General features: G+C 46.5%; 1 protein-coding gene across 1 annotated transcript in view; it reads left to right on the forward strand.

Moving 5' to 3' along the window:
- Window positions 1-41: 41 nt before the first annotated feature.
- The window catches only part of EDC4 (enhancer of mRNA decapping 4), a 33,658-nt gene continuing 12,458 nt past the window's right edge, over window positions 42-21,241 (forward strand). Inside the window, exons 1-19 of the mRNA XM_042027241.1 lie at window positions 42-171; window positions 4,206-4,362; window positions 5,144-5,255; window positions 5,910-6,009; window positions 7,502-7,691; window positions 8,717-8,864; window positions 9,370-9,474; window positions 9,911-10,020; window positions 10,568-10,651; window positions 11,183-11,278; window positions 12,137-12,239; window positions 12,706-12,886; window positions 14,191-14,263; window positions 14,674-14,765; window positions 15,416-15,612; window positions 16,335-16,423; window positions 17,168-17,321; window positions 18,415-18,878; window positions 20,473-20,574. Of these exons, the coding sequence (XP_041883175.1) occupies window positions 93-171; window positions 4,206-4,362; window positions 5,144-5,255; window positions 5,910-6,009; window positions 7,502-7,691; window positions 8,717-8,864; window positions 9,370-9,474; window positions 9,911-10,020; window positions 10,568-10,651; window positions 11,183-11,278; window positions 12,137-12,239; window positions 12,706-12,886; window positions 14,191-14,263; window positions 14,674-14,765; window positions 15,416-15,612; window positions 16,335-16,423; window positions 17,168-17,321; window positions 18,415-18,878; window positions 20,473-20,574 (2,636 nt within the window). The 5' untranslated portion in view covers window positions 42-92. The remainder of the gene's footprint in view (window positions 172-4,205; window positions 4,363-5,143; window positions 5,256-5,909; window positions 6,010-7,501; window positions 7,692-8,716; window positions 8,865-9,369; window positions 9,475-9,910; window positions 10,021-10,567; window positions 10,652-11,182; window positions 11,279-12,136; window positions 12,240-12,705; window positions 12,887-14,190; window positions 14,264-14,673; window positions 14,766-15,415; window positions 15,613-16,334; window positions 16,424-17,167; window positions 17,322-18,414; window positions 18,879-20,472; window positions 20,575-21,241) is intronic.

A 21,241-nucleotide genomic window follows, 5' to 3' on the forward strand; every position in this document is an offset into this window, starting at 1 on the left:
CGCAGGGCTGGGCCGGAGGCGGAAGCGCGGGTGGCGGGGCCGGGCCGGGCAGCGCGGTGGCGGCGGCGCGGGCGGGCGGCGCGCCGGGCCCCATGGCCTCCTGCTCCAGCATCGACATCGAGGACGCCACCCAGCACCTGCGGGACATCCTCAAGCTGGACCGGCCGGGAGGTGAGGAGCGGGGGCCGGGGGGCCGCGAGAGGCCGCCGGGCCGGGCCAGGCCGGGCGGGGCCTTGTCTCGGGCCGGGCCGCGGGACCCCCTCGGCAGTTGCGCCGCTGCCCCGCCGGTTGTCAGTGGTCGCGCTCGCGGCCCGGCCGGGACCGCTTCGCCTCGGGGCGTCTGGCAGCGCCCTCCGACCCGCACAGGGCCAGGGGGTCCCGCTCGGCCCTGCCTCGCTCCCCGCAGAGCCCGGAGCCAGCGGCGCGGTGGGGACCGGCCGGTGAGGAGAGGAGCCCCCGGCCTGGGGACCCGCGCTTGAGGGAGGGGGTTGTTGGCGCTGGGCAGAGCGAGAGCAGGTCGGCCCCAGAGCTCGCTGCTGCGGCGGTCTCGGGGCTCCGTTCAGCTGAGAGGTGTTGCTGCTGGGAGCTGAACAGCACCGACCTCCGCGACACAAATGTCCCCCCTTACTAGGAGTACTTGGAATGTTTCCCAGGCATCTCGCTGGTCTGAGTGGAAGGGGCTGTCAGGCCGCTCTGAGATCAGTGCCGTGTTCACCCTTTACACAAACTTTTCACTCTCATTTGTATGTGAAATGGGATCACAAATATCTCTCCTAAAGCGGTTGTAATTTTTCTCTCTGTGCTTTGAACTGGTATACATCTCAGCTCAGAGTTCAGCGGGCTCCCTTCTGCCTGTGAGAGTATTAGCAGCCGGCTCAGGAGTCAGCTGGATAGTGTTCCCACTCTCCTGTAGCTTAGGCTCTCTCTCATCCCCCTTTTTGAACCTACCATAGTGTTTCAGTCAAACGCGGTGAGGTAACGGTCTGAAGGAGGCTGAGACGTGAATGCTTTTCCAAAAGATCTTAGCCTCTGGGTAGAGGACAGAATTATGCCTCTCTTGTACTCCCTTCGAGGGAAAGGCAGGACAGGAATAACATAATTTCTAAGTGTCCTGAGACTCAGCAGGAATGTGCTACCTCCAAAGCAACTGCCATGTGCTGCCTTTTGCTTGGCCAAAAGGAAGAGAGGCTGGGTGTGGGATTGTTGTAGGAGGGCTGTAGAGGCACATGAGATGATGGAACAAACCTCTAAGAAGGCAGCTTCATTAGCTTTGCTATCTGTAGAGAAACTTCTCATTAATTGGAATAGTTTCTCTTGTTTCTGGAGCGCTAGCACATTCCTGAATTCTAATTCTTATAAGAAAATTACATTTTTCGTTCATAGTGCAGTATTGTACTTGAAAGACTGAAAGGAGAACTCGTTGCAGGGATGGGAAAGATGGGGAACACTCATTTCATAAGCAGTTTCTGAACTGAAAGGATATGTTGTGGTTGAGAAATGGTTGGAATTGTTGCTCAAGGTGACTTGACTTTCTCCTGAAGCTGCTTCTCCTGCTGGTTGAAGCCAAGGAGTTACTGACAGAGTATGGATTATTTCTTTTCATTCTTATTCTTACCTATTCATTCTCTTTTTCCCTTCTCTGTCAACTCCAGTGCACAAGAAGGCAGTTGGGAGGAAAAGGAGCAAGTGGGCAGGAAGTTCACAGAAGGAACCTGTGGTGGTTCTCAGCAGAAATCACTGCTTGGGTCACAGCAAATAAACTTGAAAAGACTGACATAGTAAGGGGAAGAAGAAGGGTACATATGTTAGCTGAAAGTCTCTGAAACTCCTGTTAGGATGCCAGGGGAGAGGAATAGGGGAGCCTTCAAGTTTGGCAGTACCAGGTGTAGGTAGCTGTGAGCAGTGTTGCGTTCCCCTAGCTCCTGTCCAGGCGCGTGCCAAGAAACACTCCCTGCTCTAAAGAGTTTACAACTGTCACAATACTTTTTAAATTCTGCTGGGTTTGGTGATTGTGAAAATGTAATCCACTACTCAGTCTGTCTCTCTTGACACAGTTTCTCCCAGTTTTGGCAAACTTCATCCAATGCTTCAGTAGCTGTTGCCAAAGCATGGACCTGCCTGCTGGGACATGGAGACGGGCTGTCAGTGCCACTGGGCTGTTGAGGAGCATCCCTGTTGGTGATGGGCAGGATCCTTCAATCCATGCAGAGATCTCTGCTGATAACCAGGTGTTATGTGGGCTTACCCTGCTCGTGGTGTTTATCAGGGCAGTGTTCTGTTCAGTACAGGCTGGCATCTCCTGGTGCAGCTGATGGTGGGAGCAGGAAGAGTTCAGTGTCTCAGCTCTGACTGCTTGTGCTCTTTGAAAAGGTAATGAATACAAACACTCTTCTTTGCCTTAGAGGCCTGGATCTACCAGTCTGGCTTAACCTTTTGGTTTAGTTCATGTTCTTACTGAACAGAGCTTCTTCCCTTCTTTTATTCCTCCAGGATTGTGCACAGGTAGCAGGTGTGCTTATCTGGGTTCCACTAACACAGAATGACCTGTGCCCATTTCTGAACTTGAGTGTACTGTTGTTGGGCCCATCAGCCTCTGGGGAGTGTTTCCTCCTTTCTTTTTCCCATGGAGCAAGCATCACCATCCTGCTGTCTGTAAAAGAGCAGCACTGCTTACATGAGACACTGCTGTGGATGCAAATAGAGCAAAGCACATACCATCTTTCTCTAGGAGACTGGATGCTTTTTTCTGTGGGGAATATTTTCCTGCTTTTGGTCACAAAGAATAAAGTGCTGTCAGGGGGAGTAGCTGCAACTGGACAAGTACCCACCATATGCTGTGGGAATAAGGGGCACATCTTAATGTTGTGACAGCAAGCACAGCACCAATGTGAGGTGGTTGCAGGATCACTTTCCCTGACCTGAATTTCCTTGTGCTGTGTGAGTGCTGCTGCTTTTTCTTCATGCAGTGCAGGTACACTGAGGTGAGTGCCCAAATTGCCCCTGCATTGGGGTACCCTGTCACTGCACATTTCTGTGTCCATAATGACTCTTTATAAACAGCAAGTTTAAAATACTCTTCTGGCAAATGAATAGTTGCAGATTTGTTTTAGGCAGCAGCACGCACCCTGATCTGTTGAAGCTTATTCAGTAGCGGAAAGGTTGTCTTACTTCGGAAGGATGTGCCTCTTGCTCACAGTTATGTTTAGGTTTGTTACATGTGCCAGTGACGGGGGAGATTCTGGTCCTGGGAGCAGCCATTTTGCAAGAGCTGAGCAGCCGTTGTTACCTGGCAACAGTATACGAAATTTGGGTTTCAAAACCAGTGAAAATTTCAAGCGAGGATTTGCTGAGACAGGCAGCTTTGCCTTGGGTGTGCAGATGGAGGGGCTGTGCTCTCCAGTGGGGGTCATCAAATATTTGCCTTGCTAGTGAAGAAGAAGAGTCCCCTTCACCCCCTGTTACATCTGTCTCCTCCTAAAGTCTTCAGAAGGCATGGAAGCCACCAAGCAGCTTGTGCTAGGCCAGATGTGCAAAGTCAGGGCACACACACTCTTCAAAGCACAGCTGGGGCTCTGAAAAAATGGCTGCTTTACACAAAATTTGAGTGCTATAAACTTCTATGTGATTGTTCAACCAAGGGAAAAATACGGGAATCCCATAGGCACAGCTGCAGTTTCCTAGCAAAGTTACTTAAACACCTGGACTTCAAGGTCAGGTCACGCAATCAGAAGCCAGTTTTGGAAAGTAACAAATGCATGATTTCCAGCCAGCCCCAAATGTTGCAGCTGATCCCTGCACTGCTGGCTTTCAGCGGTCTCTCTGCAGGCGTGAGGGTTAGAAGTGACCTGTCAAGAGCCTTTTGATCTGGCACTTGATTCAGTAAACCTGAATTACCAGCTTAGTCTTTCTGATCTAAGGCTATTTGCTCCTTGAGCCTGGTAAGTTCCTTGAAACCTGTTCTTTGGTGTTTCTCTGATCTGCTGGAATGGCTTGTGTAAGAAAAAGAGCTGTTTCACTCAATGTGTGGAGGTGAGTTTCTCATCCCATGGGAGGTCTCTTACACATCCTTTTCATAGAGCACTTTTCCCAACCTGTTCAGCATATTCTACCTGACAGACCAAAGCAGCATCTGGGGGTGGTGTATTTCACACAGTGCTGTTTCTTTTAAATGCATGTTGGGCACAGCTGGTCATGCTTTTCCTCAGGTTCGGTGAATGAGAACCAGAGACCATCAAATTCGTATAACGGGGACCTGAATGGGCTGCTGGTGCCTGATCCCCTTGGGAGCGGAGATGGACCTGCTTTGGCCAAGCCAGTGCATCGCAGCATCTCTCTAGGAGCCCTGCAGGAGAAACAAGTCATGTAAGTTTTGTCAAAGAAATGCTGAGAGTGAATAGAAAACAGCTCAAATTTGGTTCTCTTGAGCGTGGACTTGTGTGCTGGGAGTCTGACAATGGGTTTTATGTTGAGTTCAGGTGGCAGTTGTGGGCCAGTGCTCTTGGTTAGAGCTTTTATAGCTTTTGTGAGGCTGACGCCTGGAATCTGCCATCCTTGCAGCTCAGGAACTGAAGAATATCTGCAGAGTTGTTCAGAGGAGGGGAACAGGACTGTACATGGTAAAAATTGCAGGTCAGGGCAATGTAAATCATCAGGGCTCTGGTTGAAACTTGTGGTTCCCCTGTAGATGCCCAGCAGGACTCCTTCAGGGACCCAAGCCACCTGAGGTGTTGCAGAGCTCATGGAAGTAGCTTTTGCTTGGGTTCTCTGGTGATGGTTTTGAGAGAGGATGCCATGAGAACCACAAGCAGTATGCACTGTTTTGTTGATGAGGTTCAACTGGTTGGTTTTGGTTTCTTTGCACCTTCCAGTGTTGGGGACTTGAATCAAATGTAGGTCTGTGCTCAAGTCAAATGAACTGAAGGTTTTTAAGCTCAACAGAGCAGGTGTCTGACTCTCTCAAACCCGTGACACATAGGGAAGGAAGACTCAGCTGTTTTCAGTTGTTCGGCTCAAGCTCTTAGATGCACAAATCCTGCTGTGTTGCTGTTAAAATTATGAATTTAACATAAAATGTTAAATATTCTGTTCCTTTGAGTCTTGTCTGATTTTTTCCCCTTCTTTGGTTTGTTTTTTTTTTTTTAAGCTGCCTCTCTGGTGACGACAGCTCCACTTGCTTAGTGATATCAGCAAAAGATGTGGAGATAGTGGCCAGCAGTGATTCCAGCATCACCAGTAAGGCCAGAGGGAGTAACAAGGTAAGGAGCAAGAGAAAGGTGTGTCTCATGGTCTGTCTCTTTTTTAGTCACATCAGCTCATGCTTGAATATTTTTAAACAGAAATAAGTATCTTTTTTTTTGTGTCACAGGAGCTTGTAATTAGGTAGAAGTTTGTCAAAGAGTTTAACAAGGGGAAAAAAGTTGGAGCAGTATCTTGTAACTGATTGTTCCTGTTATTCCAGAGTCTGGCCAAGTTATTCTCTAATTTTCAGAAGTCCACGATCTAAGCTGTAGGCTCCTGGGGAAGTGTCCTTTCTCCACAAACAAGATTTTTCTGCTGATTGTTTTCTCCCTGGACCCTGAAGGGAGGGTTTCCCTGGCTGCTTTGCTGGCGTCAGTCCTGCTGAGGGCTCTGGCCAGCAGGTCAGAGCTGCAAGAACCAATATGCTGAAATTAGAGCTGGTGCTGAGCAGAGAACTAAGTCATGCTCAGAACAAATGCTAATGATTAGGAGAGAGACCTCTGGTCTTGATCTGCTCAGCCCTTTTCAACTTTATTCCTTAATTTTCCATTTTGTGTTTTTCCATTTTCCATTCCAAGTTGTTGCTTAGTGTGCAGTGAACTAAGGGACCACAAAGATGGAAAAGATAATTCCAGACATTTCTCATGTTTTGTTTTCTTTCTCCTGAACAGGTGAAAATACAGCCTGTTGCTAGATATGACTGGGAGCAGAAATACTATTATGGCAATCTGATAGCTGTTTCAAACTCTTACCTGGCTTATGCCATTAGAGGTGAGATACCTTCTTGTTTTGGATGTGATTCGTATTCTTTTGCTCTTTGTATCATTAAGAAAGGCAAAGTTTGCATCAGAACGATATAACTGGCACTAATTGAAACACACCTTGCAATACCCAGATCAGAGTGCTGTTGTAGAGGGAATATAAGCGAAGGTGAAGAGAAGAGTTTGTTATGTGGGAGAGTTAGAAATAAAAGAGAAGGACTCAGTGGGGATGCAGGAAAAGTTGAAGGACTACATTGGTTTTACTGGAGAGCTGATTATCAGATTCCTCCTCTAATTAAATATTTCTGCAGCAAACAAGCTGCTCTGTAGCTAAGCACAGAAACAGCCCCACAGTAATTTGAGCAGATAAGTGTTTGTGATGGATTTGCTTGCATAAATTTAGAGTTGAGTTTAAGGCTAAATTTAGAGGATCCAAAGAGCAGCGCAGATGCAGTGTCTTGTGGAGTAGAGAAAAGCTGAACAACACAGGGAAAGATTGTTTGACAGCATATGGGAAAGAAAGTGACAGGATGAGAGGAAACAGTCTCAAGTTGTGCCAGGGAAGGTTTAAATTAGATATTAGGAAAAATTTTTTGCATGGAATGGATTCTAAAATGTTGGAACTGCCCTGCCCAGGGAAGTGGTGGAGTCACCATTCCTGGAAGTGTTCATAAAACATGTAGATATGACACTTGAGGCGATGGTTTAGTGGTGAACATGAGGGTGGTGCTGGTTGGACTTGATGATCTTAAAGGTCTTTTCCAACCTTAACAGTTCTATGAAATGAGTAGAGTTATCTATAGTGTCTCTTTCTGCTCTCATAGAAGCACAGAGTGTTTGTGTCTCTTTGTTCTCAGTTCTCACACCAGTTTGTCTGGTCTTTTAAGAAATCTACTACTCTGCTCTTGTGCCTTTTCCTAGCTGAGGTTACTGTAGAGTAGCTTAAGGATGTCTCACCCTTTTAAAAAATATTTTAAAAGCTTGGGTGCAGTAGCACTGGGAAGCTGAGTGGTTTGCTAGGGCTGGCGTGGGCATCAGGAAGTGGAAGCACCATGATCTCTGTAAGTCCGCCTTCTTTGTAGTGATTGATGTCTGTCTGAAAAGGGGAAGCTGGAAACTTTGCTTAGTGTGCACGTGTTCTGAAGCACCTTCTTTTCAGTCATGCAAGCCAAAAAGCCGTGCTTTTTGTAGGGTGAATGTGCATGCCTTTTGCATTCCCCTTACAGAACGTGTGTGTGAGCTATCTGCCTCTCAGTGACTCCTTTTCTGCAGTAACTGAAAATTAAATTGCAAATAAAATTAATTGACTGTCACTGGAGGTCAGCCTTGGAGGTGGAGCGAGCTCGGGATGAAGGTTTAGGCCTGGCATTTAACCAAACCGTCTTTAATAAGGATAATCCTGGGAATTATGAGAAGTTTATGAGAGTTATGGGAAGTTTACAAGAATTATGCTGAGAAACCACAGACATAAATGGTGACTTCTCCCTCTCTCTGTCCTGCAGCTGCCAGCAATGGCTCCGCTATGGTGCGGGTGTTGAGCGTCAGCACTGCTGAGCGGACCTTGCTGAAGGGATTCACAGGAGGCGTGGCAGACCTGGCCTTTGCTCACCTCAACTCCAACCAGCTGGCCTGCCTGGACGAGGCTGGCAACCTTTTTGTCTGGCGCCTGGCCATGGATAAAGAAAAAATCCAGTATCTTGTCCAAATACACCCCCTGTCAGTCTCTGTGTAATGGTTAGATGTGAAGGCAACCTCAACATTGCCATTTAATTTGTAGCCTTTGCAGAACAGCAGCTTACAGGGGGAAGGTCGATAGTTCTGCCCCTTCCAGAGTATCAAATCAGTCAACTTTTACCTGCATTCAGCACAATCATTACTTGATATTGCATTGCTTGAATTCTAGGAGCACCTCAGTGCTTCTGGTCCAGGCAAAGTAGTCAGTGAGAAGGGTCAGTCTGTACCAGCTGGTCTTGGGCATGGACAGTGTCACCTCAGCTGTGTGACAGAGGTTTGTCTTGCCTGGTTCTAGCTCTTTTCCTCAGTTACTTCTCTGGGGAAGAGGATGTAATACTTCCCTTTCACTCACTATCTTTCTTCCAAACCTGTCATCCTTTTGGTGGCCCTGAAATTTATTTTCAGTGTTCATTACCCTAAATATTTTCCTTTTAATTGCTAGGAGTGATTGCTCAGTACTTCTGGGAAATGTGTGAGGTATGTCACCTCAGAGTGTAGGTTTTTAATTTTAGTTGTGTACCATTGTTTCAAAAGCAACTGTAGCAAAGGTGGTAGTAGTTGTTGAAGACCTGATTTGTAGTGATGCAGTCGAGCACTCAGCTGGGGGAAATGTGGTAGCTCTTCTGTCTTTCTGTCATAGTGTTGCAATGCTAACAGAAATCATTTAATCATTAGCCGTCACATGGATTGCTCATTCAGATGTGGCTGTGTGCCCCTGTTGTGCTTATCCTGTCGCTGCAGGCTGCAAGAGAAAATTGTGAGAACCTATGAACTTTTATAAGCTGAAGGTCTTCTGTCAGTGAAGAAACTCTAGCTTGGCTGCTTTCTCAGCAGAATCCCTTTACCTGCTTTCTTTTTGAATCAATGGCCCAAAAAAATCTTGAGGTTTAACAGTATTAAAACAGCAGCCCAAGCCTGAACAGGTTATTGCTGGGCATTAGTAACAGAGCCAGAATGTTACATTTCTTAACCCTGGTGATCAGAGAGGAGATCTTGGTTAACATCAAGCGACCTGACAATACTCCACTGAACACCTTCCGAAGAATCATCTGGTGCCCTTTCATCCCAGATGATAACGAGGAAAGCGGGGAGGAGGGAAGTCAGACATTGGCGTTGTTGCATGAGGACAGGGTAAGGAAACCCTACTTTGGAAACATTATCATTAGCAGGAAAAAATTAATGGAGGAAAGAGCTGAGTTTGCAGTGGAATTGTAAAGGCTCCTGTATAGTCCATGTTGGAGATCCTCCTGTAAGGTGTTAGATTCCTCTCTTCCCAGGAGAGGTCATACTGATCATTCTCTGGGCCTCAGGGGGATAGAAGGGGATAACTTCTGCTCACCATCAAATTCCAAGGACCACTTGAAACAGAGATATCACTTGTCTGTTCAGGGTGAGCCAGTACCCAGGGGAGGGGCTTGGTGGGCAGCAGATACAAATGCCAAGTGCAATTCTCTGAGTTATGTGCAGTGCCAGGAAAGCGTCTAATGGCCAAATTGGGTGGAAATGGGAAGGTTTGTGTCACATACTTGCCATTGGGCTGGTGTATCAGGATACAAGATAACGATCTAGGAAATTCTGTGGATCAAACCAGTGGTTGTAAAAATAAACCTGTGTTGCCTACATGTTTGTTTTCCAGGCAGAGGTGTGGGATTTGGACATCATCCGAACCAACAACAGCTCCTGGCCGGTGGAAGTGCCTGATATCAAAGAAGGTTTCATCGTGGTGAAAGGCCACAGCACGGTACAAACCTGTTTTGTTTGGTTTTCTTTGGGTTATAGTGTCTCAGGAGCTGCAGTTCTTAGGACAGTTGGCTGTAAAAAAAACAGTCGTGAAGCAATTATGATTGTGAAAAGCCAGAAAATCCCAAACCAAAATGAGCTCTATTCATAACATGAATAGCAGTAAGAACAGTGGCAGCAGCCATTGTACTTGAATTTGGTGTCTGGAAAAGGTGATGGTTTATTATTAGCAAGAAAGAGGGTGCCTGTCAATTGTTCTGTGAAGGGTTAAAATGCTTAGTGTTAGAAGCTGCCTGTTTCTGTTAAAAATCGCTCTGGCCTTCTCTACTATCAGATTGTTAAGTCAAATTCTTGCTTGAAGATAGAGCTTTTTCTTCTTGTAAAGTAAAAAAAGCTATACAATTACTTTTCTGTGTCTCTTTCCCCCCTCTGTGTAGTGCCTGAGCGAGGGAGCACTTTCTCCAGATGGAACTGTGTTGGCCACAGCAAGCCATGATGGTTTTGTAAAATTCTGGCAGATCTATATTGAGGGACAGGATGAGCCAAGGTAACTGGAAAACTGGAAAACTAAAGATCTTGGAAAAAAGAGCAGTATTTTCTCTGGGAGAATTTCCTTGATACAGAATCATCTGTGATGGTCATTCTCAGGACGTTATGAAGATACAACTTAAATGTTTGTAATTTGTTGCTGAAAAATTGCATCACTGAATATCGTAGGCTTATGGAAAAAGCAGAGGGCTGTGTCTGGAAATGGGAGTTCTGTGCTTTGCACAGGCTGTAGTCAAACTCTTTTGCACTGTCCATGTAAATGCAGGAAGCTGCTCTGAGCTGTCCTTCTCAAGGTTGACTTCTTCTTGCATTGTACCCTTGTTAAGATACCAGACCAAATGGCAACATAGGATTTTATTTACTTATTGGTAACAATATTTGTCTGCATGGGCTGTGATCTCCTTATTTTATATATAAGACTTGTAAAGAGCTACAAGTCAGTAATGCTTTGTGGCTTCTGAGCACAAAGTTGTGTGTTCAGTGTCTGCATCCTCCGCATTTACCATTCCCTTCACACTTGGATGTTTTCTCTGATTTATTCCCAGGTGTCTTCACGAGTGGAAACCCCATGAAGGCAGACCTCTTTCCTGCCTGCTCTTTTGTGACAACCATAAAAAACAAGACCCAGAGTAAGTCCCCAATCCTGTGCTTGTACTATTAAAGTTTAACCGTGTTTTCTAACTCTGCCTTGCCTTGAGAGTTCCTTGTAACTGAATCATCCTTAAAAATTTTAGCTTTGTAGCAGAAATAAGTCCTGTCCTCTTCGTAGTAAATTTTCTAGTGATGGAGAAATAAATAAGACTCTGAAACACAACCTAAAGTGACCTTAATCACAGTGCCAATTCTATGAAAGTAATGAGAATTCTAAATTGAGGGGTCCTCTCAGGTTTTATGGTATGTCAGTTTTAAATGGCCTGTTAATCCTCCCAAATTTCAACTGCAGTTGATGAAAATACAGCTTTTATTGTTACTGTTTCTTCAGTCAGTTGTGGCTTTAAGGTTTCCGATGGGTGTAGTGGTTTCTAGTCTGCCTCAGAGCAGGAATTTTCTGGGAACTTTAAGCCACAGTTGGGTAAAATCAGCCATGGGCAGCTTGTGAGGAGCTTTTCTGGGAAGGACCAGATCTTCTTTAAGAGAACTTGGATCTGTTGTGCCTACAGGGTTCCCTTCTGGAGGTTTCTCATCACAGGAGCCGATCAGAACAGAGAACTGAAGATGTGGTGCACGGTGTCCTGGACCTGTCTGCAGACTGTCCGGTACGTGTTGGTGGATGCCCTTGAAGGGTGGGATTTAGGGGTACTGAATTTGTAAAGGTGATCCCTGATCTCCAATGGGTTCTACTCCAGCCAAATTTGAGCTTCCTCCTTTGCCATTCCGACCTGTCATTGGAAGCTCTCTCAGCTGTGCCAGACTGTCAGGTCAAGCTTTGGCAAGGCCAGGGAAGTTTATGCTTTTGTTATTTGTGTTACCAAGACCTGCTGTCTTTGCCTTGTTCTGTAAAGCATAGACATAGCTGTAGCATGAGGAGAGGCTGCACACCTTGAGTGTTTTCTTCTCTAGAAATTTTAGATATTCAATAACCAATCTAGGATTTTTTCCTATTAGTGCTTTTTCTGTTTAAACTATGAGAAGCTGCTATACTGATAGAGCTTAAGAAAGTATCCAAGGCTTAAATGATTTTCCCTCTTTAAGTGGGAAGAATATGACATAGAGCTGAGTCCTGCTTTTTCCACCTCATGCTACAGAAGGTCCAAAACCTGTGGAAAGGTTATTTTGATTTGGTAGATTTTTGGTTTTAAATCTGTAGCATTGGCTCTTGTACTCCTATGAATGTGGAACATGTTAAGTACTGACAAAGTGTCATCTTTCATTTCAGTGTTCAGTATCCATAACTTGATCCTATTGTGTGATCTCCCAGCTGCTTTCTTAGCTGATGTCAGCACTGATTTCAACAAAGGTGTTTGTGTTCTAGTGGGTGGTTGCACTGTAATAGGGCTGTAAACTCTTTAAGGTTCTGTGGGATTTTTGGTATTTAATGCAGTTTCATAGCAATCATGCTGGTTGGGCTAATCTGCCTTCTGTCTGCATCCCCTCCCTCTTATTTGTCTACGTAGCTTTTCTCCTGACATCTTCAGCTCCATGAATATTCTTCCCAGCCTGAAGGTCTGCCTGGACCTTTCTGCTGAATATCTCATTCTGAGTGATGTGCAGAGAAAAGTAAGTAGTTCATTTTATTGCTGCCTGTGGGCAATGGTGACAGAAGCAGAATTGGCCTTGTGTGTGACTGGTTCTGCTGCCTAGGTCTGGGATTTGCATGTTAGATAAAAATGCAGAGGTTGACTCAGCAATTTCACTGTTAGATGAAAATGGGTAACAATTCAGCTGAGTAATCCTGAGGAGCCTTAAGGATTACTTCTCACCCTTTGTAAAGCTCTGTAAAGCTCTCATTTGGAGATACTTCTGTCTGGCATAGTAGGATTGTGTTCTTGATCAGCATTGTCTTGCCTAAGAGTGTAGTGCTTGTGGTTCCCTTGAGTGTTCCATTTCAAATTTCAAGACCCAGGCTTTATTCCTCACGTCATCTCCCTTGTTCCAAAACTAGTTTGGCTGCTGGGCTTTGTAGTCCCACACATACACTTGGGCTGCTCTGAAAGCTCTGATTTACCGTTTCTGATTCTTCCAGGTCTTGTATGTGATGGAGCTGATGCAGAACCAAGAGGAGGGCAAGGCTTACTTTAGCTCCATCTCGGAGTTCCTCCTTACCCACCCAGTGTTAAGCTTTGGCATCCAGGCTGTGAGCCGCTGCCGGCTAAGGCACACTGAGGTGCTCCCAGCAGAAGAGGAGAATGACAGCTTGAGTGTAGGTAGGTGACAAAATTTGGCTGCTGTGTGGTCAGGATTTCTTTCCTGGCTGGTTGTGACTTTCTCGTGAAAGGCCGGTCACTTCTCCCAAACGACAAGACAAGAGGAAATGGCCTCAGGTTGTGCCCAACGAGGTTTAGATTGGGTGTTAGGAAAAATTTCTTCACCAGGCTTAAGCTGGGTTGTCAAGCACTGGAATACAGGATTCAAGGTGTGGCCTCACCAGTGCTAAGTACAGAGGGTGGTCACTGCCCTGGTCCTGCTGGCCACACTGTTGCTGACACAGGCTAGGATGCCAGTGGCCTTATTGGCCACCTGGGCACATGCTGGCTTATTTTAAGCTACTCTCAACCAGCACCCACAGGCCTTTCCCAATGGGCAGCTTTGCAGCCACTCTGCCCAGCCCTTGGTGCTGCAGGGGGTTGTTGTGATCCAAGCACTGTACCTGCCACTTGGCCTTGTTGAACCTCACACAATTGGCCTCAGCCCATCAATCCAGCCTGTCCAGATCTCTCTGTAGGCCCTTCCTGCCCTCCAGCAGATCAGCATTCCTGCCCAACGTGGTGCACAGCATCACCAGCCAGTCAAGGGACGGGATTGTCCTGCTCTGCTCTGCACTGGTGTGGCCTTAACTTGAGTCCCATGTGCAGTTTTGGGCACCACAATATAAAAAAAGATACTAACCTGTTAGAGAGTGTCCAAAGGAGGGCTATGAGGATGGTGAAGGGGAAGCTGTATGAGGAGTGGCTGAGGTCATTTGGTCTGTTCAGCCTGGAGAAGAAGAGATTGAGGGACGATCTCATTGCAGTCCTCCAGCATCCTCACAAGGGGCAGGCAATGATCTTTTCAATCTCATGACCAGCGACAGGATTCACAGAAATGGCATGAAGCTGAGTCAGGGGAGGTTTAGGTTGGATATCAGGAAAAAGTTTTTCACCCAGAGGGTGGTTGGGCACAGGAACAGGCTCTCTGAGGCGTGGTCATAGCACCAAGCCTGTCTGAATTCAAGAAGCATTTGGACAATTCTTCCAGGCACGTGCAGTGATTCTTAGGGTGTTCTGTGCAGGGCCAGGGGTTGGACTCAATGATCCTCGTGGGCCCCATCCAGCTCAGGATATTCTATGATTCTGTGGAGTTGTCTGCAAACTTACTGAGAGTGCTGTGGATGCCCTTGTCCAGATCATTGATAAAGAGAATCTGTATGGTGCCTGTTCTTTGCTATCAGTTGATCCTGCTGTGATGCTTTTGTAGTACTTTGTGTGTAGTTTCCGTGCAACTTCATGTTTTACCTTTGTCTCCTTTCCAGAAGGTGCTCAGGGCTCCGGGGCTGTTGAATCAGCAGCAGGCGTGCTGATAAAACTCTTCTGTGTGCACACCAAGTGAGTATGTGTGTGCAGCTGTGATTGTCCTAACCCTGCAGTGACCTGTAGAAATTTAACTTACTTAAATCCTTTTGCTCATAACAAAAGCTCCTTGGCCCCATAGAAATTTCTGGCTGTATGGCCTTACCAGGAGGTAGCCCTTAATGGTGTGACAAGCTTACCTATCTGTGGCCATGAGTGATTTAAGAATGGTGCTCACACACAAGTGCTGGGAAACATCTCAAATGCCCTGGTTGTCAGAACTGGGTGACACGGCTGAGTGAGGATCAGCTTCTGTTGCTTCAGTGACAGGCAGAAAACACTGAAGCATTTTCCAAGGGAATTAGTTCAGTGAAGAGAAATCTTCTGAGCCTTAAGACTTCTCTTGCTGGTTCTTAAGCTGATCAGAGATGCTTGTTTCTTTCCAGGGCCCTACAGGATGTGCAGATTAGATTCCAACCTCTTCATAGCCCTGACACAAGTGCTTCCATGCCTTCCCATGGCTCTCATGAAGAATTTGGTGAGCATGTGTGTTAAACTGGTCTTCAGTGTTGCTGAGCCTTTAAAGATTGTTGGTGGGAAGAGCAGGAGGGTGGTTTTGGCTATCTCTTTGTACTGCAGTGGTGTCATTGCATGAGGGGCTCTGAAAACAGAGTAGCAGTGAAGCAGAAAGCTGGTTAGACCCTAGTTGTGAGTATGGAGTTTGGGATGTGTTAGACCAGGAGTGCTAATGCTTTGTGCATGCTTGAGTTCACCTTCCTGGGTGATTTGGCACTTGTGCAAGAAACTTGAGGTTTATCTCTTGTCAGGTGGAAGAGATCAGAGTGACAGCAGAGCTGTGGGAGTAGAGGGGACTGGGCTCTCTGTGATGTGCTCTTTCAGCCCATTCACCATTCTGGGATGTGGCAGTTAAAATGGCCTTGCTTTTAGGGAAGAAAGGAAGCTTGGACATTTTATTATCAAAGCCTGATAAAATCCACTCTGGCATACAAAGAGGAAGCATAACACAAGATTTGCTTTGCCCTAAGCTTTGACTGGGATGTTGCAGGGTTTTTGCTTGTTCTTTTTGGAATCAAGCATGACATGCAATGGCATAAGTTCATACTTTGTAGAATTAAAGCTTTAGTTTTGGAGGGAAGTTCCAAACTGATTTGTATCTCTCTCTGGAAGCCTTTCCAGACCACATGGCTGATCTGAGCACGGAAGGGCTGGGATCTGAAAAGGAATCTGTGCATGGCTCCCAACCAGACCTGCGGCGCATTGCTGACCTGCCTGTGCCAGCAGACTTCCTTTCTCTCTCCAATGATGCTAAACCCAAGCTGATGACTCCAGATGCATTCATGACACCAAGTACTTCTCTTCAACAGGTAATCAGAGATCAGCACTGTTATGGTGATGTAAGGGATGGGAGTGGGTTTTGGTACTTTTGGGCATGCTTTCCAGGCTGTAGTGATTCTCATAAGCTCTACTAGCTGAATGCTGAGCACACAGGAAGCTCTGCATGTAACTGACTGAGCAGAGACATGTTGGCACATCTGAAATGCTAAGCTGGCCTAAGCTTGTGTTGTCAGTGCTGCGTTTAGCTGCAAAACTGCTGATGTAGCTGTGTTTTGTAGAAATACGGCTTTGCTAAATAACTGTATCTAAGCTGGGAGACTGCCCTTACTGGTTTAGACATGTTGTTTGGGGTTATGATGTGACTGTAATGGAAGAAAATATGCCACCTCTGCACATCCTGTCTGATGGGGTCCTGTGGGAACACAGATCTGAAATGATCAGATAGGTAAATGGGATTGTTCAGACTTGGGAGACCCTGCTGGAGTACCCCGCTCTCTGCCATAAGCCCTCTGCCTCTGCACTGGTGAGGTCACTTTGTTTGGGGACAGCAGTCCCTTGATAAAAGCAGCCATGGTTCATATGATGAGGGTGTTTTGGGACTTGCCTTCAACAAGCACCTTAGCAGTACAATTCAACCTGTGGGGATGTTTTCTATACCCTCTTCACCAAAGACTCTAGGAGTCTTTCTTTCTCAGGTTGAGTTGTGTGGTTGCCCTCTGTCCCATCCTGACTGCTGTGTGTTTCCTTACAGATTGCTGTCTCTTCAGGCAGCAGTGTCAGTTCCCTGACTGCAGTCACAGCCATGAGCAGCACTTCTGTCACGGATACCTCTCTGCCCAGGTAAATAGCACGAGTTAAATAATACATCTGCAGCTGAACTGATACAGGCCTTTGGGATAGCACAGAGCTGTAGCATGTCTTGTAGGAGAGGAGATTGTAACCAGAGTTAGAAACTGGCCTGTGTCCCAATGTCCCTATATAGGCAGCTGTTTGCATCCATAATGCTGCTTGGAACATGCCTGTTGTCATCTAGGGGCCAACAAGAGTGTTTCATGTGTGCCTCATAGGGATTCTGTTATTGCGGCTCAGTTTTGTTGCTCTACATGCTTTCCCCAAAGGCCCATTGTTGTTTACAGGTAAGACAACACTGCAGCCACCAAGGACAGTGAGAGAATTGGGACTGCTAGGAAAATCTTACAGTGTGACAGTGGGTTGGGCTGCATAACAGGCAAGAACTTCACTTCTGGGGTTGGGAAAAGGAGAGAGACCTCTCATAGTGTCCTATTTCTCCCTGAACTCTGTAGAGTGTGCACTGGAGATACAATTGGTCCCTTCTCTCACTGACCCCTTGAATTCGAAGAGATTGCAATGCTCCTTTTTTTCTTTTTTGTTGTTTCCACCTGGTATCTCTCTGGGCTGTGTGGGGACTAGAAGATGCAGGTACTTATTGAGAGGGAGTAGCTGACCGTGGAAAGAGCAGGGGCTCCTCCACTGACCTTTGTACCCCATCTCCTCACCTTGAGTGTTTCATGCAGATCAATCATTTCTTTGGGCTTCTTGATTTGGTGGTGTCTGTTTCTGCAGAGCATCGGAAGACTTGACTGTGAGCCCCAAGATGCAGCTGGACACCAGCCTCACGCTGAGCAGCAGCAGCAGCAGTCTCCAGACCAGTCCTAGGAGTCACTCTGTTCTTATCCCAGGCCTCCCTGACAAGCTAACACCAAAGGCACCTGTTCCAGTAAGGCTCCAAATGCTGCTCCCTTCCTTCTCATGGGCCAGGGAAATTCTATGGGCCTGTACAAGCTGAAATTGTTCAGCCTGGAGAAAAAAAGGCTCTGAGGAGTGGAGTGGCCTTTCAGTGCTTAAAAGAAATGAAGAGTGACTTTTTACATAGGCAGAAAGGGATAGGGCATGGCAGAATGATTTTAAACTAGAAAAGGGGCGATTTAGGTTAGATGTTAGGAGGAAATTCTTTATTCAGAGGGTGGTGAGGCACTGACACAGACTTCCCAGGGAAGTCCCATCCCTGAAAGTGTTCAAGGCGGGTTGGATGGGACTTTGAGCAACCTCGTCTAGTGGAAGGTGTCCCTGCCTATGGCAGTGGGGTTGGAATGAGATGAGCTTTAAGCTCCTTTGCAACCCAAACCTTTCTAGGATTCTCTGAAATTACACTTATTTGGATGTTAACAGGGACAGTGTGTGCCCTTTGGAAAACACAGCTGCTGGCACAGACCTGCAGCCCAGTTTACTCAGCCATGTTGATGGAACTTGTCCATGTATAGAACAGCATGTCTCTGAAAACCAGAGACAGCTCTAGCTCGTGCTGTCACTATCCCAGTGGCTGGATGTGGTCAGCCTTTGTGTTAGGAGACAATGCTACCTGGAAAGGTTTATCCTGCTTTTTGTCTGATGTGTCTGAAATAGCGATTTCCTATCCCTAAATTTTAATTTCCAGGTGTTGTGTAAAATGGATCATGACCAAAGCTTGAGATTGAAATAAGTTTTCAGTCCAGGAGATATTCAGTGTTAAAATTAATGTTTTCCCTCAAAGAGGAGGGAGTCTGGAGCAGAGCAGGGAGGTAGAACTACTGTTACATTTTCTTTTGAAAGTGAGTTCAGACTAGTGTTGCCTTAAGTGTGGTGTTAGCCCAGCTGAGAGTCCACTACAAGTCCTGGCACCGTTTTCCATCTGATGAAGGAGTGGGAGCCAGGGATCACATGAGGAAAGGATACAGCAGGCTGTTTCCAGAGGCAGTTTGGTCTAAGGCACCAGAGGTTCTTGGGGTGTCTCCACATTACCCTAAAGGCTCTTGTTTGATTTTTGTTTTCAGGTCACACCAGGAAACTCCTCTCTAGCACTGGAACTGCAGGAAGTGGAGCCCTTGGTGGTGCCCCAGGCTTCTCCCACCCGTGAGCGCTCCCCAGATGTCATTTCCTCTGCTTCCACAGCCATGTCCCAGGATATCCCAGAGATTGCTTCCGAGACCCTGCAGCGCAGCTTTGCGGCGGCTCCGTCCGGGCTCCCTGGGGAGGTGCTGGAGCCCAGTCACCATGCAGACAGTATGGCCTCAGCAGCCTCAGCCCTGCATTTGCTGTCTCCCAGGAACCGCCACAACTCCGAGCACAGCCACCACTCTTTGGACATGCCTCCAGTGGAGGTGGACAGACTGAATGCTCCATCATTACTGGAGACTGCTTTAACTCAGGAAAATGCATCTTCTGACAGTGTTGTGAGTCAGCCATGGCCAGCAGCTCCTGACATAACCCGGGAAACCAGGAACAGCATGGCAGACAGGTAATCACATAGGTTTGTCTGGCACTGGGCAGTTTGTTTGCACTTGCCAAATGGGCAGCTTGGTGAAAAGCTCTTACATTGTGATTAATCCAGAGCAGTTCTCCATCCCTCTGTCCCTTAAAGGATCTGATGAGTCAGTCTTCCTGTGTGCTTGGTCTGTAGGCTGTGTCCTGAACTTCCTAGGCCACCTCTAACAATTTTTGCTCTCTGATACCCTTTGCAGCATAAATGATCTCTGTTAAGAAGGTGAAAAGTCTACTTTATTGGCCTTCATGTTCACCTGGAGACTTGAGCTACCTTTTTTTTGTGTGCGCGCTCTGGAAATCAAGCCAGTACAAGCTAAGTTCTGCCCCAGGTGATGCATTCCTGAAGGCTTTTGTTGAATCAATTAGCACATAACTGACAGGTTTGGTTATAGGTTAATTGTACATCTCTCTTCTAGGATTGGCTCTGTGCAGCTAGTGTTATAAATAAATAAAGTACTTTAGCAGTCAGAAAATAAATGGCAGTGGAGCAGGAATGAAGAATGGTGCACCATCACTTAGGCTGCTTAGAAGGAGTAATCTGTTTTGCTGGACCAGTGCTGGATTTCATCACAGAATTAGCATCCCTGTCTTGTAGTGGGATGAGAACAGCGAGATGCATCTGGCATCTCCAGAGTCTGCTTAGACTGGGGCTACATGCACCATGAGAACCTGCAAACACCTTCCTTTTCAGCAGGAGTAGAAGGCTGAGAGGGTCTGTGTTGTCCCTCAGGTAATCCTGGACTGTTCCCTCATCAGAATTGCAAAGAAAGGCCTCACCTTGTGCCTCCACAGCTGAGGACGTTGTTCCAGGAAACAGTCCCATCTGATGGCTCTTGGGAGGGCATTAAGACTGTGTTTCTATGCAATATTTTTTATTTTACTTATAATATGAACTTGAGAAAGTACTTTTATAGGAGTTTGCAACTTCCCTCAATCCCACTCTGTCTTTGAATTCTTCAGGACATATTATATCAGAATATCAGATCAGCTGTCTGACTGTGAGAGATTTTGCAAGTGCTCACTTCTGTTTAAAGTTCTTCCTGCAAGCTGCATTCAGGCAGATGTAATTTGGAGCCTAGAAGCATGTGCAGTTTGCTTTCAAAATCATTATGATACTCAGACTAGATCCACTGTTATGATTCTGTCTGTTAGAGCTGGCCCATCACATTCACACACTTCCTCAGACACTTTAAGGAACTAAGAAACAATGATGATTTTTGCTCCAGTGATCAGTATTAAACAAGGAGAAACAAACCCAAGATGATGCTATTCATTGAAGTATGCTGTGCTGCCAGGTTTGAGTAGTGACTTACCTCTCTCTTGTATGAATGGCTTTTGGGAGATAGTTCTTGGTTAGTGCTTCTATCATAGCTGAGCTGCTTCTTCCTTTTGGACAAGTCAAGCCTTTAGTGCCTCTACACAACACCTGCCTCTTCCTGGATCTGTGGGATCAGTGTGGGGTTGATTTTTGTTATAGACTTTCTATCAGGATCTCTCGTGAGACGTGGAGAGAGTGTCCAAGCTGAAAGAGGCTTTCCTGACGGTATTTTCTTTTTTCCCCTCTCTAGCCCAAGGGATGAGGTTGAAGAAAAGCACAAGAGCTCTTCCTACCATCGACACAGCTACCACCTGCTGCAGCATGACAGCCAGGATGCCAGTGCAGAACAAAGGTACCAGAGTGCTCAGCCCCCTCTCTCCCCCTGTATGGACTCAGGCTGCATTCGTGTCTCTGTCCCCAGCCAGCCTTCAAGTGTGGGATGAATGTCTCTGCTTTGTCTCCTGACTTAATGTGTGTTTGCAGCCCAGCTTCCCTAATGTTCTGATGACTTCAGCTCATCTGAAGATTGGCCTCTGGGCACTCTCCAGTTTATTCCCTCTAGGGAAAGGTTTGATTGTGCTGCTTCTAAAAGCAGGGACCAAGCTTGATTTAATTACCAGTAAAAACCTGTTAAGGGACCAGTTTCCAAGTATTGTGCGTTATATAAGGTAGCAAGGGTACCTCAGGAGTAAGTTTCTTGCTTCTGACATCTTTCCTCCCTTATGAGTCCCCCTAAAGTTCTGTGGACACATTCTGTGTGCCTGACAAGCTCAGTCCTGTTTGATAGCTGAGGGTTGTCCACAATCCACATGTAAATTCAGACTGAAATGTGCAGCCTGTATTGGAAGCTGGTCAGCAGGTGAAAGTCTCCAAGGTACTGAGGATCACAGGTGTCTTAGGCTCACCTGATCCTCCTCTGTTCTTGCAATGTTTTCTGTGTCCAGTGCTTGCTGAGTGTAAAGCTGTAAGGATGTGCTGTGCTTGGGTTCCCTGCTAGGTCATGCTGGGACTCACATGCC

This window comes from Corvus kubaryi, unplaced genomic scaffold (genome assembly GCF_017639235.1).
Source record: "Corvus kubaryi isolate FWS band 111438036 unplaced genomic scaffold, C.kubaryi_AGA036_p1.0 37300, whole genome shotgun sequence".
NCBI classification, from domain to species: domain Eukaryota; kingdom Metazoa; phylum Chordata; class Aves; order Passeriformes; family Corvidae; genus Corvus; species Corvus kubaryi.